Source organism: Culex quinquefasciatus, chromosome 1 (assembly GCF_015732765.1).
Source record: "Culex quinquefasciatus strain JHB chromosome 1, VPISU_Cqui_1.0_pri_paternal, whole genome shotgun sequence".
Lineage (NCBI taxonomy): Eukaryota > Metazoa > Arthropoda > Insecta > Diptera > Culicidae > Culex > Culex quinquefasciatus.
The window spans coordinates 78,492,017-78,506,300 of record NC_051861.1 but is presented as its reverse complement, the minus strand read 5'-3'; the positions used below and the strand labels follow the sequence as shown (position 1 = coordinate 78,506,300).

The following is a 14,284-nucleotide window of genomic DNA, read 5'->3' as shown; positions in this document are numbered from 1 at the left end:
CATTTACGGAACCATACAAATTTGGCCAATATGGGTATCAAAATTCATGGTTTTTGATACTGGTAATGAAAATGACCATTTTGGCAGGATTGGCCACACCCGGAGTGGCCATTGCCCTGAGGGAAGGTTCTACCGGGAGGACATTTACGGAACCATACAAATTTGGGCAATATGGGTATCAAAATTCATGGTTTTTGATACTGGTAATGAAAATGACCATTTTGGCAGGATTGGCCACACCCGGAGTGGCCATTGCCCTGAGGGAAGGTTCTACCGGGAGGACATTTACGGAACCATACAAATTTGGGCAATATGGGTATCAAAATTCATGGTTTTTGATACTGGTAATGAAAATGACCATTTTGGCAGGATTGGCCACACCCGGAGTGGCCATTGCCCTGAGGGAAGGTTCTACCGGGAGGACATTTACGGAACCATACAAATTTGGCAATATGGGTATCAAAATTCATGGTTTTTGATACTGGTAATGAAAATGGCCATTTTGGCAGGATTGGCCACACCCGGAGTGGCCATTGCCCTGAGGGAAGGTTCTACCGGGAGGACATTTACGAAACCATACAAATTTGGGCAATATGGGTATCAAAATTCATGGTTTTTGATACTGGTAATGAAAATGACAATTTTGGCAAGATTGGCCACACCCGGAGTGGCCATTGCCCTGAGGGAAGGTTCTACCGGGAGGACATTTACGGAACCATACGACTTGGGGCAATATGGGTAGGGACCATCCATAAACCACGTGGACACTTAAGGTGGGGGGGGGGGGTTATGGCGATTGTCCACGATCCATACAAATTTCTTTTTTTGAATGGACAATTGTCCACGAGGGGAGGGGGGGGGGTTTAAATGATTCCCAAAAAAGTGTCCACGTGGTTTATGGATGGTCCCGTATCGAAATTCATGGTTTTTGAAACCGGTAATGAAAATGGCCATTTTGACTGGATTGGCCACACCCGGAGTGGCCAGTGCCCTCGGGAAGGTTCTACCGGGGGACATTAATCGAACCATACGACTTGGGGCAATATGGGTATCAAAATTCATGGTTTTTGAAACTGGTAATGAAAATGGCCATTTTGACAGGATTGGCCACACCTGGAGTGGCCAGTGCCCTCGGGAAGGTTCTACCGGGGGACATTAATCGAACCATACCACTTGGGGCAATATGGGTAGGGACCATCCATAAACCACGTGGACACTTTAGGTGGGGGGGGGAGGGGTTATGGCGATTGTCCACGATCCATACAAATTTCTTTTTTTGTATGGACAATTGTCCACGAGGGGAGGGGAGGGGCTTAAAAGATTCCCAAAAAAGTGTCCACGTGGTTTATGGATGGTCCCGTATCGAAATTCATGGTTTTTGAAACCGGTAATGAAAATGGCCATTTTGACCGAATTGGTAACACCCGGAGTGGCCAGTGCCCTCGGGAAGGTTCTACCGGGGGGAAATTAATCGAACCATACGACTTGGGGCAATATGGGTATCAAAATTCATGGTTTTTGAAACTTGTAATGAAAATGGCCATTTTGACAGGATTGGCCACAACTGGAGTGGTCAGTGCCCTCAGGAAGGTTCTACCGTGGGGACATTAATCGAACCATACGACTTGGGGCAATATGGGTATCAAAATTCATGGTTTTTGAAACTGGTAATGAAAATGGCCATTTTGACCGGATTGGCCACACCCGGAGTGGCAATTGCCCTGGGGAAGGTTCTACCGGGGGGGACATTAATCGAACCATACGACTTGGGGCAATATGGGTATCAAAATTCATGGTTTTTGAAACTGGTAATGAAAATGGCCATTACCGGAGTGGTCAGTGCCCTCGGGAAGGTTCTACCGTGGGGACATTAATCGAACCATACGACTTGGGGCAATATGGGTATCAAAATTCATGGTTTTTGAAACTGGTAATGAAAATGGCCATTTTGACCGGATTGGCCACACCCGGAGTGGCCAGTGCCCTCGGGAAGGTTCTATTAATCTACCATACGACTTAGGGCAATATGGGTATCAAAATTCATGGTTTGGCCACTACGGGTGTGACCAATCCGGGTGTGGCCAATCCGGTCAAAATTGTCATTTTCATTACCAGTTTCAAAATCCATGAATTTGGATTCCCATATTGCCCCAAGTCGTATGGTTCGATTAATGTCCCCCTGGTAGAACCTTTCCCAGGGCACTGACCACTCCGGGTGTGGCCAATCGGGTCAAAATGGCCATTTTCATTACAAGTTTCAAAAACCATGAATTTTGATACCCATATTGCCCCAAGTCGTATGGTTCGATTAATGTCCCCCCGGTAGAACCTTCCCGAGGGCACTGGCCACTCCGGGTGTGGCCAATCCAGTCAAAATGCCCATTTTTATTACCAGTTTCAATAACCACGAATTTTGATACCCATATTGGCCCAAGTCGTATGGTTCGAATAATGTCCCCCGGTAGAACCTTTCCGAGGGCACTGGCCACTTCGGGTGTGGCCAATCCAGTCAAAATGCCCATATTCATTACCAGTTTCAAAAACCATGAATTTTGATATCTATATTGCCCCAAGTCATGGTTCGATCCTCGGTTTCCCCAGGTACAATATGGTGTGGTCCCAAGCCCATTGCCCCAAATCATTCTGGTCCGGTGACCGTCCTTACAATCTTCATAAGAACAGAATTCCTCCCAATTTAGTGCACAAACTGTGTCTTTCAATGTGTGCAGCAATAAATACCGTGGATCCTTTTGTCGAAACCTCGTAAGGCACTGAATTTTTCTGAGGCTATCTGTTAGCTTAAATAGTTCGCATGAAATTTGGCAACATGGTGCAAATTTTGCCTCCTCTCCTGTTTACGTGGAACTGTCACGCGAGAATGTTGCACCACTGTTGCCACATTTCATGCGAACTATTTAAGCTATCAGATAGCCTCAGGAAAATTCAGTGCCTTACGAGGTTTCGACAAAAGCGGATCCACGGTGGTAATTTTATTGCTCACACACACACGCACACATTGAAAGACACAGTTTGTGCACTAAATTGGGAGGAATTCTGTTCTTATGAAGATTTTAAGGACGGTCACCGGACCAGAATGATTTGGGGCAATGGGCTTGGGACCACATTTATAGGATATTGGCCACACCCGGAGTGGCCAGTGCCCTGGGGAAGGTTCTACCGGGGGGACATTAATCGAACCATACGACTTGGGGCAATATAGATATCAAAATTCATGGTTTTTGAAACTGGCAGTGTTGCAAATGAGTGATAAAAAAGCTATCAATAGATTATCTCTGCTCCAAAAATATCTGAGAGTATAGTGGCCGTCACTATAGCTTGTGAGATCTCTTCTTATGCCTCGTGATTCCCAGCGATGTTATTCTCTCTCTATCACTCTTTCCCTTTTCCTCGACTATGCCCTCTAACCGCATAGTCTCTCAATCTCTCCGAAAACTGCAATGAGAGAACGCGAGAAGGCGATTAGGAGCCGACCACGCATGACGTCCCGTTAAACTGCGTTTGCGAAATTGGTTTTGTGGCGGCTTTTGTGGTTAAACGCTGTTGTGGTAGGATGAACGTGGAAGCGGGAATGAGAGAGAAAAGGAAAATGTCAATCGCGAGTGGATAAACACGAAAACGTGTTCGGCTATTTTCGGCGCTGAGAGTTTCAATGAAGAGAGAAGAGCAGTTATATTTGAGGCATGAATATTCAGGCGGGATAATTGTAGTTGCTGAGAGCTGATATTTTGATTTTTTAACAACCCTGGAAACTGGTAATGAAAATGGCCATTTTGACTGGATTGGCCACACCCGGAGTGGCCAGTGCCCTCGGGAAGGTTCTACCGGGGGGACATTAATCGAACCATACGACTTGGGGCAATATGGGTATCAAAATTCATGGTTTTTTAAACTGGTAATGGAAATGGGCATTTTGATTGAACATTTTCCGAACCATACTTGTTTTGGCAATTTATTTCCACAGAGGTGCCAAAGATTGAAAACATTTTATAGGAATAAATTATTTAAGATTAAATACATAGGCAATGTTTTAAAAATATAAAATAAAATAGAATATTTTTTAGGAGTTTTGTACAAAGTTCTTTGTCATACTGGTCATGTAGAACATAACCACCTGCACCTTTTTTTGATTTTACAACTTTCTCAACGCAAATTTAAATTTTCATCAATATTTTTTGAGGACAACAAATTTGCATTGGCCTGAAAAGGCAAAAATTGAGCCACAGAAAAGTATGGACATTTTTTCATTGTTAAACATCAAAAATCAAAATAGTATTTGAAGCAAAATTGAAATTGAGTTCGACAAGTACTTAACAATATTTTTTGATATAATATCCCGTTTTCATATTATAGCTACTTTTAGGTATACATCTTTATTTTTTTACGGATATTTCAGTTTTACAAATAATTCTTGATAGAAAAGCAACACTTAATAAAATGTTTTTGAAAAACTCAAAACATTTCCTATCATTGTCTTCTTCTTCATTCATCTTCAAAATCGGGCAACTAAATTCTTGGAAACAGCATCCCAAAGAACTCGAATCGATGAAAATTCTTCAAGTTTCTCCTAATAAGTCTATAATTTTCAACTGACGATATCTCGGAAACTATTGGTCAGATTTTAATGGTAAAAATTGAAACTTTTGCAACATTTTAGGAATAATTTTAAAATTATTCAAGTTTAACTTTTGAAAACGTCGAAAAATATATAATTTTCCTTATTTCATATTTTAGACAAAATAATAAAATATGTTTTGGTTTCGTCCATGAAGTACGTCACACTTAAATCAATTTAAATTAAAATTTTAAATGAAATTTGTACCGGCATAAACCCTAAAAAATCAAAGATTTCTAGCAAAACATTGCGATGTTGTCTGTTGATGTTTACATAAGGAACTAGCAGGATTGACTCTTTGTTTACACTTCGGCTTCGGTCCTTTTAAATTATTTTGCCATTTTCTTTAAACAGTACAAAAAAAAATTAAAAATTTAATTACTTTTTGATTGCAAATTTAATTTCTCTTATTTTTTGATATTTTTTGTCCGGATTTTAGATATTTTCCAAAAAACACTATTTTTTAAATATTCATATACACTCAACCCCCGGTGGTTGGTCACTTTTTCGTTTGACCTTTTTTTAGTTTGTACCCCGTTGGTTTGACAAAATCAAACTAAAAAGTGACGAACTGTCACTTTTTGCACGGGACTCACAAATACTTTCAAACTAAACGTTAGGTAGTAAGTGTGAGCAGTGTGTTAAGAGGGTGTAAAACTAAAAAGTGACCCCGTTCGTTTGACAAACAATTGTGTAGTTCAGTTTATTGTCACAAAAAGTTTAATAAAAATTGTATTTTTCCGTGTACCTATTTTTCTGAAAAGTCCTAATCATGACCTACAACTTAGCCGAAAACACCACATCGATAAGAAAATCCCTCTCAAGATAAGAATTTCATACATTTACAAACCCAGTTTGTATGATCAGCCATGAAAATTATATAAAGACTTGCATGGTCAAAGTTTCATCTAAATAAAAAACTAATTAAATGATATACAAACATATTTCCTAGATTTTTTTTTTGGAAAAACTGAGAAAGGTGTATTTAACTTCCATAGAATAATATTTTGTTATTCAGTCATCAAAAACTGATTTGTTAATTTTAATGACAAATTTTCTACGTAAATATTTTAAACTTAAACAGATTCTAAATTTATGTTCTAACAAAAAATTGTACCATTCTAGTGTTGTCCTATCACCCTCATCCATAGCCACTTTTCCCATCCCCTCTATCCACTACGTTAAAACAAGAGCACCGGACTGCTGGACAAAGAATTCTAATCAGCTACTATCTCCCTCCCCTTCTCCCTCTCCCTCTCTCCCTCCCGATGAAATAGCTGGTGGGAGTATGTTTGCCGAGGCGAGAGGATGAGGAAGAAAAAGCCGAAAGAAATATTTCCAAGCAGGGGGACAGGATCACCGGAAAATGTAACACATGTTTGGACGGGAAAATTGGGAAAAGTCCCGAAGGCTGAATCAGATGGGCTGGGAATGGGTGCCAAAGCAAATATTCCAAACACGTCGTCCCTTGGGCAGGATGTGGACGATGGGGGTGGTTCTTTTTTTTTTGTAGAGGTGCAAACAAAGGACAATGAAAAGTGTCACTTGACGTAAGTTGAGTGATTCTTAACGTGAAAGTCATCGTGATTGAAAAAACTCCAATAAATTGACTAACCTTTCAATCCACAGGGTAACGCTGAAGCTCCGGACGAAGATCCTGTCGATGAAGAAGCAGTTCCCTGTCGGATTAGAGCCGCTGCCCGATCCAAACTGGCCGAACCGGGATGGTACGACGATGTTGACGTTGATGACCCTGAAGTGCCGGGAAGTGGTCGATTGGTAGACGAACTGACGGCACTCTCACTTCCGGGACTCAACTTCCGGCTGTGACTGCTGTGATGATGACCGTGATGCTGGAACTGTTGATGTCGTTGATGGGACTGATGTTGTTGCTGTTGAGGCTGCTGATGTTGATGGTTTTGTTGATGATCTGAACTTCGACTGTTTGTGTTGTTGCTGGTACTGCTACTGACGGTTGAGACGGAGACCACACCCGAGGGATCTCCTCGCATGCCAGAACTGCCACTGCTAGAGGTTCGACCTCTGTCAGTTGTTCTGGCTGCCGTTGAAGTGTCTTGTTGATTAGCTGTTGATGTGGTGGTTGATGCTGCTGTTGTTGGAGTTCGTTTCAACGGGATCGGGGATGGATCCATACGAGAACGGAACGCCGTCGCTGGGTCGTCGAATCGAGGCCGTGGATCGTCGTCGTCGTGGTCTCGGATGTGCACCTCGGACGATGGACGGTGGTGCATAGCAGACGCAACGTTGGGAACGGGGTGGCAACTACATGCTTCATCCACGTGGGTTGATGAACTGTTGGTTTAGTGAAACTGGAATGGTACAGATGAAGTAATCGACATTATTCATCAATCTATGAGTAGGACGTCCGAAAAAAAAACTTAACGGTGGCCAAAATCTAACCCTTATAATGATAGATTAGCATGTCAGGGTCAATGTTTTGATAGATAATAAAAAAAATAGAAAAATGATTTACAACTCGAACGCTGAGCTTGAATGAAAAATTGCTTTTTCGAGTATTTTTTAGTAATACACGTAACAAACATAACAAAATCATTCAAATGTGATCGTCTGGTGCTTCAAGCTATAGTTTTTTGTCCCCTGAACAAATTCTTGTACAAAGATAGTCCATAAAAGCATGTGTTTGGGCATGGCAGGGCGTTTTAGAAAAAAAAAAGTTTTTTGAGTGAAAAATTAAAAAAAAACTACTCCGCAAAATGAGCCCAAAAATGTTGCATCCAAAACTAAATCATGCTGCTTGTAGGAAATTTCTTGTAGATCATTTTCCTTTTCAAGCATTCAATTTTTACCCACAGAAAGCTGAGATATTTGTATTTTAGTGGAAAAAAGCGAGGAATTTACAAAGTTTCCGTTAGCTACTATATTTACATACGGGAAGGCATATTTATAAAAAAAATATTTTGCTCTCTCAAAATAGATATTTTTTTATAACATTTCATATAACGAACATGAGATTTTCTCACAATGTAATCATGAATTAAAATTAATTTGATCAATTTTGATTTTTTGGCATGTGCATTCAAATGAAAGAAATTCATTAATTAAAATATTTTTTTTAAATTACACAATCGAGCATTATTTGGGTAGTCATCAATGAGACACTTTTGGTTTTCAAGTTTCAACTTTTTTTCTATTTTTTTCATCAGCATTTTTTTAATGAGCTTTATGTTGCATTTTGTTTCTTTTAGTGTGTTCTAACACTGACCAAAACATGAGATCGATCGCCAGAGTTATGCCACTGTCTCATTGTAGAAGCACTTGGCAGGAACAGATATAAGTTAATTTACTATCCAGGTTACTATACTACACTGAAAAAATATTATGTTTTCAGTTATGAGCAATGTAATTAGCTTATATCTGTAAGCTCATACATCCAATTGAAATGTGGTCAAAGACAAACTTATGGGAAATTGGACGAGCTTTCCGGTAAAAATATTTTCGAGAGTGAAAAATCAAGTCTGCCTTATAGAAATTGCCAAAAACCATCAAAAAACCTTTTTTTTTCAACATTTTTATTTTTAAAACCGCTGTAACTTTACAAGGATTGGACTTAGGACAGTAGTCAATATGGAGACTTTTATGTAAAATTGTCTGGAGAATCGATTCCCTTATTCGGGTTTTGAAAATTTGACGTTTAGAGCACTTTTCAAAAAAACAGTTTCCGTAAATGATTTTTGTATTTTTTTAGGTGAGTTGCTCCATCCTGCATTTTTCGTGAGTCTTTTAGTAACATCTTAGGCTATCTTCACAAAAATTTTGAACGAAAAAAAAATCGTTGGATCCCCCTAAAATTTGACTTTTAAACTTTAAAATTAAAAAATCTCATAAAAGTTGAGTGTTTTTTTTCTTTCAGTCTATTTTTATCGAAAAGCCCGTTAAATTTCTTAAAAGTTTGTCTTTTACCACTTTTTGATACGATGCAACGGCTTTGAAATACAGAAGTATTTAAATTCCGAATTACAAAAAATATTTAAAACACTTACGCCCTTCCCAAATGGCATTATCGAGTGGAACTGGCTCCATATACACAAAAATTGTTTATATTAGCGTAGGATAACATGTCTACAAAGTTTCATTGAAATCGGAGAGGGTCGAGAAAAAAGTACCTGAAAAATTCCTGTTTTGGGCTGGAATTGCTCATTAACTATCAAAAGTTAGTTTTTTTCCAAAGCTTATTTACTTTAATGTGTTTTGTTTATGCACAAATTTCGCCAAAACTAGGCCTGACGCCTGACGATACAGAACAACGTTGAAGGGTATGTCATTGCACGAAAACCGTTGAAGAATAACTTTTGTCTGATCAAGATTTTTACTTTGGATGGTAAAGTAAAGTTATCCCTATAAAAAAGTGTTAAGTTTTGACTGCCGATGTGAAAACATAACGGCTCATATCTCATTCTAATGAGAACGTAGATTTGGTGACGAACACTAAACAGTGTTTTTCTTTGATTACTTGATTTTGCATAAAGGCCGAAGTTTCAATTATGAGCACTGTAATCTATTATATTTGTCAAAAAAAAGCATCTTAATCTACTGTGACACTGTGTTTTTGACACAAAACATTAAACAGTTAGTTTCAAAAATTCATTTTTTCAGATATTAAGAGCGGCCGTGGCTGACTGGTTACGGTGTTCGCTTTGTAAGCGAATGGTTCTGGGTTCGATGCCCATCTGCTCCCAACGAGTAAGATTAGAGCACAGAAATTAGAAATGATAAATATGAACGAAAAATCAAAGTCGCTCGAGGCGGGGTTCGAACCCCCGTCCTTTGGATTGGTAAGCAAAAATGCTAACCACTAGGCCATGACGACTTGGTGAGCTTGGACTGGAATTAGGAATACTGTTACAGAGAGCGAGTTGTGGCGCTATAACCACGGCAAATAGAGTCCAGGGCATTCGTGGAAATACAATGTCCCATCCCAGAGGGTCCCGGAGTACCAAACCTTCTTAGCATGGTGCTCCCAACGAATACAACCAAAATCTCGGAGCGTATGGTGGTGTGTCCCACGCATCTTCCTCCTCTGTCTGATCAGAATTGTGTTGTTGTTCGAACACTCAGTGCTCAAACTCAACCCAATTACGAGTCATCTCTGCGATACGGCTTTACGCAGTAGGCCTGGCCGCTTTAACGCTTGTGATGTTTCAATGCATTCCGGTGCAATGGCGCACTACAAATGTTAATGAATGACAAGAAGAGTGCTAGGCGTCATCTAACCTAAGGCACTCTCCAGGATCTCTTCAAAAGTTTGGCTGCGCTAGGGTCTGATTAGATTAGATTAGATTAGAATATACATTTTTTTTCAGATATTTCAGGCGTTACATTTGAAACGGAAAATAAATATCAAAGACAATATAATTAAAAAAATTTTTTTTTCATTTAATATTAAAATTAAATCCCGGTGGCACCACTTGAAGTTTTTTGTTGTTGTAATAAATAAGATTACATAACTCGTTTCACAAATATTCTTACTTTATTCAAGCCGTACAAAATCGATAATTCCATTAATTTCCAGAATCCCTGTCCCTTCCCACCAACCTTTCCACACCCCATAAAATCACAACCAAATGATGATGACATTCGTGCGTTAATGCAAAAATGAACGCAGCGGATTTTCGGGAGGGGGAAACAGGAAAAACAGTGGACACACACAAAAAGGACAGAAGGACAAAGAACATCCATTCCCCCCTTAACCGAAATCGGGCCAAGAAGGGTGAAAATGTGGGGTTCAATTGCGATGGGTACCACACGCTATTTGGTAAACAAAAGCCAGCGCAGACCTTTTCCGCCTCCCGAAATTTTCACCCGATGGCCTTTTTCACGGATCACGTTGGCTGCAATCAACGGGCCTGACCATCCTCACCAACACTCTGGCAAGAATGGAGGAAAATTCTAATGAAATTTGCATATGCTTACGCATATGAGCATTAGGGTGACTTATTTGTCTATTTCTGTTCGAATAGGATGCGTTTTTACTGAATCGCCGTCGTCGTGCTATCTTGTCGCACCTGCCATTTTGATGTAATAAACGAAAACGAAAGCACGCAATGTAAACAATAACAAACACGGCTGACCATTATGTGCATTGTCCCGAAGTTTGGTTGAAGTTGGTTGCTGGAGTCTCGAGTTATAATTGAAAATGTTTACGGTAGTCTAACTTGTACGTGCGTCAAACGCGTTCTGACCTGAAATCCCTTTGGCCAGTTGTCGCACTTACATCAATTTTCAGGGAGTGACAAGATAGCACGACAAGATTGAAACTACTTTCATATGTAAAGTGACAAAAATGCACGGAGTTTGTTCGGATTTCGTTGAATATCTCAGGATTGAAATCAAATTTTGGGGATCTGTGAAGGTCAAAAGGTGAGGCATTGTGAGCTGCATTAAATGGCGTTCTTACATCAAAGGCACGTACGACAAGTTTGCTCGACGGCGATGAAATACATATCGATAAATTTGAATTTTTAGGTTAGGTTTGGCTTTCGGTCTGTTTGGGGAATCAAAACACTTGTATGTTCTCTTCATCCGACGTTTCGACCCGTTTTGGGCCTTTTTCAAGGAATCTAGGGGTAGATTTATTAGGTAAGGCACAAAAACATAAAAAATTGTACACTTTTGCTAGGCTTACCGAAATGGGAGTGTTTGTCGTTAGGGGATGCTCCGTCAAGCACCTAATAAATCTACCCCTAGATTCCTTGAAAAAGGCCCAAATCGGGTCGAAACGTCGGATGAAGAGAACATACAAGTGTTTTGATTCCCCAAACAGACCGAAAGCCAAACCTAACCTAAAAAATTATTAATACGGTCGAATAAACAACAAGACAAATTTGAAAAAAAAAATCTTTAAAATTGCTCCCAAAGTCACCCTATTGTACATGAGATAATACGCACCGCGACAATATTCTCTTATTTTCGGCCTTTTCCCTATTCAGTCCAGTGAGAAAAATAGGGGTTTCCACCTCCCACCTTTTCTCCGACGGCTTTTGACGACGGTTTGATGGTGGTGCGGTTGGGTTGGGATGGGCTGCGGGCTGGGGGATCCGAAGAAATTATACGCATTATTATGATAATAATCAAATTTCGAAAGGGTTCAGGGCAGAAGAAATCGATGCCGCCGACCTACCGCGTGTTTTTTTTTTCGTTTGTTTGAGGGAGTAAAAGCGATTCGTTGAATGTGAGAGGACTGTTTATTTGAACTTTTCAGATCTTGAGGAAATTTGTTAACTTATTTTCAACAATTTGAGTACATACTTTCATTCCAAGACAAAATTATCAGGAATGGTAAAAATACAAGTTTTAACCAATTTTTTAGGTTTTTTCCTAATTTTATTAATGTCTACCGTCAGTGGGGGTGACATTGAGTCTGGATGGGGGATTGGGTCAAAGTGATTTTTTACGGATTTTACCATTTCTCAGATTCTTCTCAATGAAACTTAATCCTGTTAAAAGGGTTGTGTAGGAGACATCTTAAGATGACTTTGCTGAATAAATCTCGTTCCGAGAATAAATCCTGTTATTTTGAGAGATGTCTTAAGCTGAGGTACGTTTTTGGCCAAAAATGACTTCTCGAAAAATCATTTATCTAATTTTGTTGTTGGAATTGCTCGAAAACTACCCAAATGTTTGAAAATCTCCACTTCAAACATTGTAGCATGTCAATACGATTCCCTAGAAACAAGAAACACTGTTGGATGACTTGTTTATACCATATCGTTGTATTTGAGCATCATTTTAGTTTCATTTGACCCAATGTCACCCACTCTAAGGGGTAAGATTGGGTCAATTTTCAAACTATTGGCATTTAAGGTAGTGTTCATCAAAATCCCCCATATTTTGGGAAAATGTTAGTAAACAGTCTAAGAAAAAAACTATGTTGAAAGATTTTCGATGTTATTTAAATTGTTTATGTTATTAAGGAATTACGAGAGGTGTATCGTTTTTTGACCCATAGTCACCCCCACTGACGGTATTTAACAAACAAAGCCTTGGTTTTTCTTAGGTAATCCTTGTAGTAAAAATAGTCTAATTAAATTCCTATGTCAGTTTTCAACGAAATGTAACCCGAAAATGTTTTTGGAATCACTTAAAATCATTATACTAATTTACACCTTTTTTAAGACAAAATCACATTACCATTTCTTGGATGACATTATTTGAAACCAATCGAAATGAGTAATAAAACAGAAAAGCAAGAAAAACAACTGAGAAAAAAGGTCATAATATTGTGATGGTTTTCTTGTGTACATTTTTATCGCTTTATTCATTTATGATCTCAATAAATTTCCCAGAGATAAAATCCAAAGATGAAATCCGAGCAATCCACAACAATTTAAACCATGTCCATAACGCTCCCCTTCCCGCGTTGAACCTAGCGCCTAAATCGCCACTATCGTTCCAGCACCAAAATACACCCACCACTGTGGTGGGTATAATCCACCCACCACCACCTCCACAATAATAAACACAATACAGAGTGTACTCTACAATGGTGAGTCGGAGAAGAAAGGCCCCCTGTCGAAGACACGGGGTAGTGGTATCTGTTTATTACCGTTATTATCTTGCAACTCACCCCCCCCCCCTTTTCCTATTCACCACTACTCACCTCCACCTCACTTCACTAGTGGAACCGTCGTCGGATTTTCCGGACCCGTTCCCCTCTCTTCAGAATTGTAAGGCCTGCCCGTCTTATTGTTGCACTAGTTTTCCGTTTATTGTTGTTGATTTTCAGCACACCCCCGCCCTACTCCTGTGACACAAACCCCCACCACGCCGTATCACTTGACGTTCGAAAGGGGAGGGTGGGAATCCTAGGATATTACCCACCTCCACCCACCACTATCCCTCCCGCGATTCCCGTCGGAACACGTCGCCCACACGCACGTCACCTCCACAAGGGCAAAAATTAAAAATCCGGCTTTCCCGTACTTCCTCCTTCCTCCTCCTCTTGTCGCCCCTCACCCTGGACACCAACCCCGTATTCGATCCGCAGGGTTCCCGCACACCTGGGGGACCTTAAGGTAACACACGCGTCGGAATCTCGGAGGAACCGCCACACGACGCTCGCGAGTCCGTTTGGGGGCCAAGTTTGCAACTAAACTGGGCCTGCACACAAACTAGCGGAGTTTCGGAGTGTACCAGGAACCACGCTGCCACCGCCGCCGCGAATTGTCCGGAATGTGTTCTCCCCCTCCTTCCACCCAAGGCCGGAACTTGCAAGGTGGTTTCCGCAAAAACCACACACTCGGCCCGGCGCCAGGGTCCACTGGGCGGTCTCCGGATCGTCGCGCTCTCTTCGGGATGAACCCGCGGGTGGCCACACACCAATACCATCCCGTCCCAAAGATTCCGGGACCGGGGGAAAAAAAACCCCGACTGCACTGGCCACGTGACGGAACGGGACAACCGGAGGGCACCCACGGGCGCCCGAAATCTGCGCAGGCGTCCCCCGACCCCCCGGAAGAGTTCATCCGGGGACAACCCCCACGAAATTGCTCTCTCGGAGCGAAACCCTCTCAGTTAGGATTCCGACGCGCGGCAGTGCCGCGGCATGCTTCGATCGGTGAGGACGTGCGCCCCAGGCTGCGAGGCGACATCTAGCGAGTGGTAGCGTAAGAT

At 40.9% G+C, this 14,284-nt stretch overlaps 1 protein-coding gene across 2 annotated transcripts in view; it reads right to left on the bottom strand.

Annotated features, from left to right (window-relative positions):
• Nucleotides 1-13,906, bottom strand: part of LOC6045091 (myelin transcription factor 1) — a 32,112-nt gene extending 18,206 nt beyond the window's left edge. The window contains exons 1-2 of one of the 2 annotated variants that reach the window (XM_038248397.1): nucleotides 13,272-13,906; nucleotides 6,249-6,963 (exon numbers count right to left, since the gene is read on the bottom strand). In XM_038248397.1, coding sequence (XP_038104325.1) covers nucleotides 6,249-6,885 — 637 coding nt within the window. In that variant the 5' untranslated portion in view covers nucleotides 6,886-6,963; nucleotides 13,272-13,906. The remainder of the gene's footprint in view (nucleotides 1-6,248; nucleotides 6,964-13,271) is intronic. The other variant, XM_038248396.1, reaches the window with a different exon arrangement.
• Between the last annotated feature and the right edge of the window lie 378 nt (nucleotides 13,907-14,284).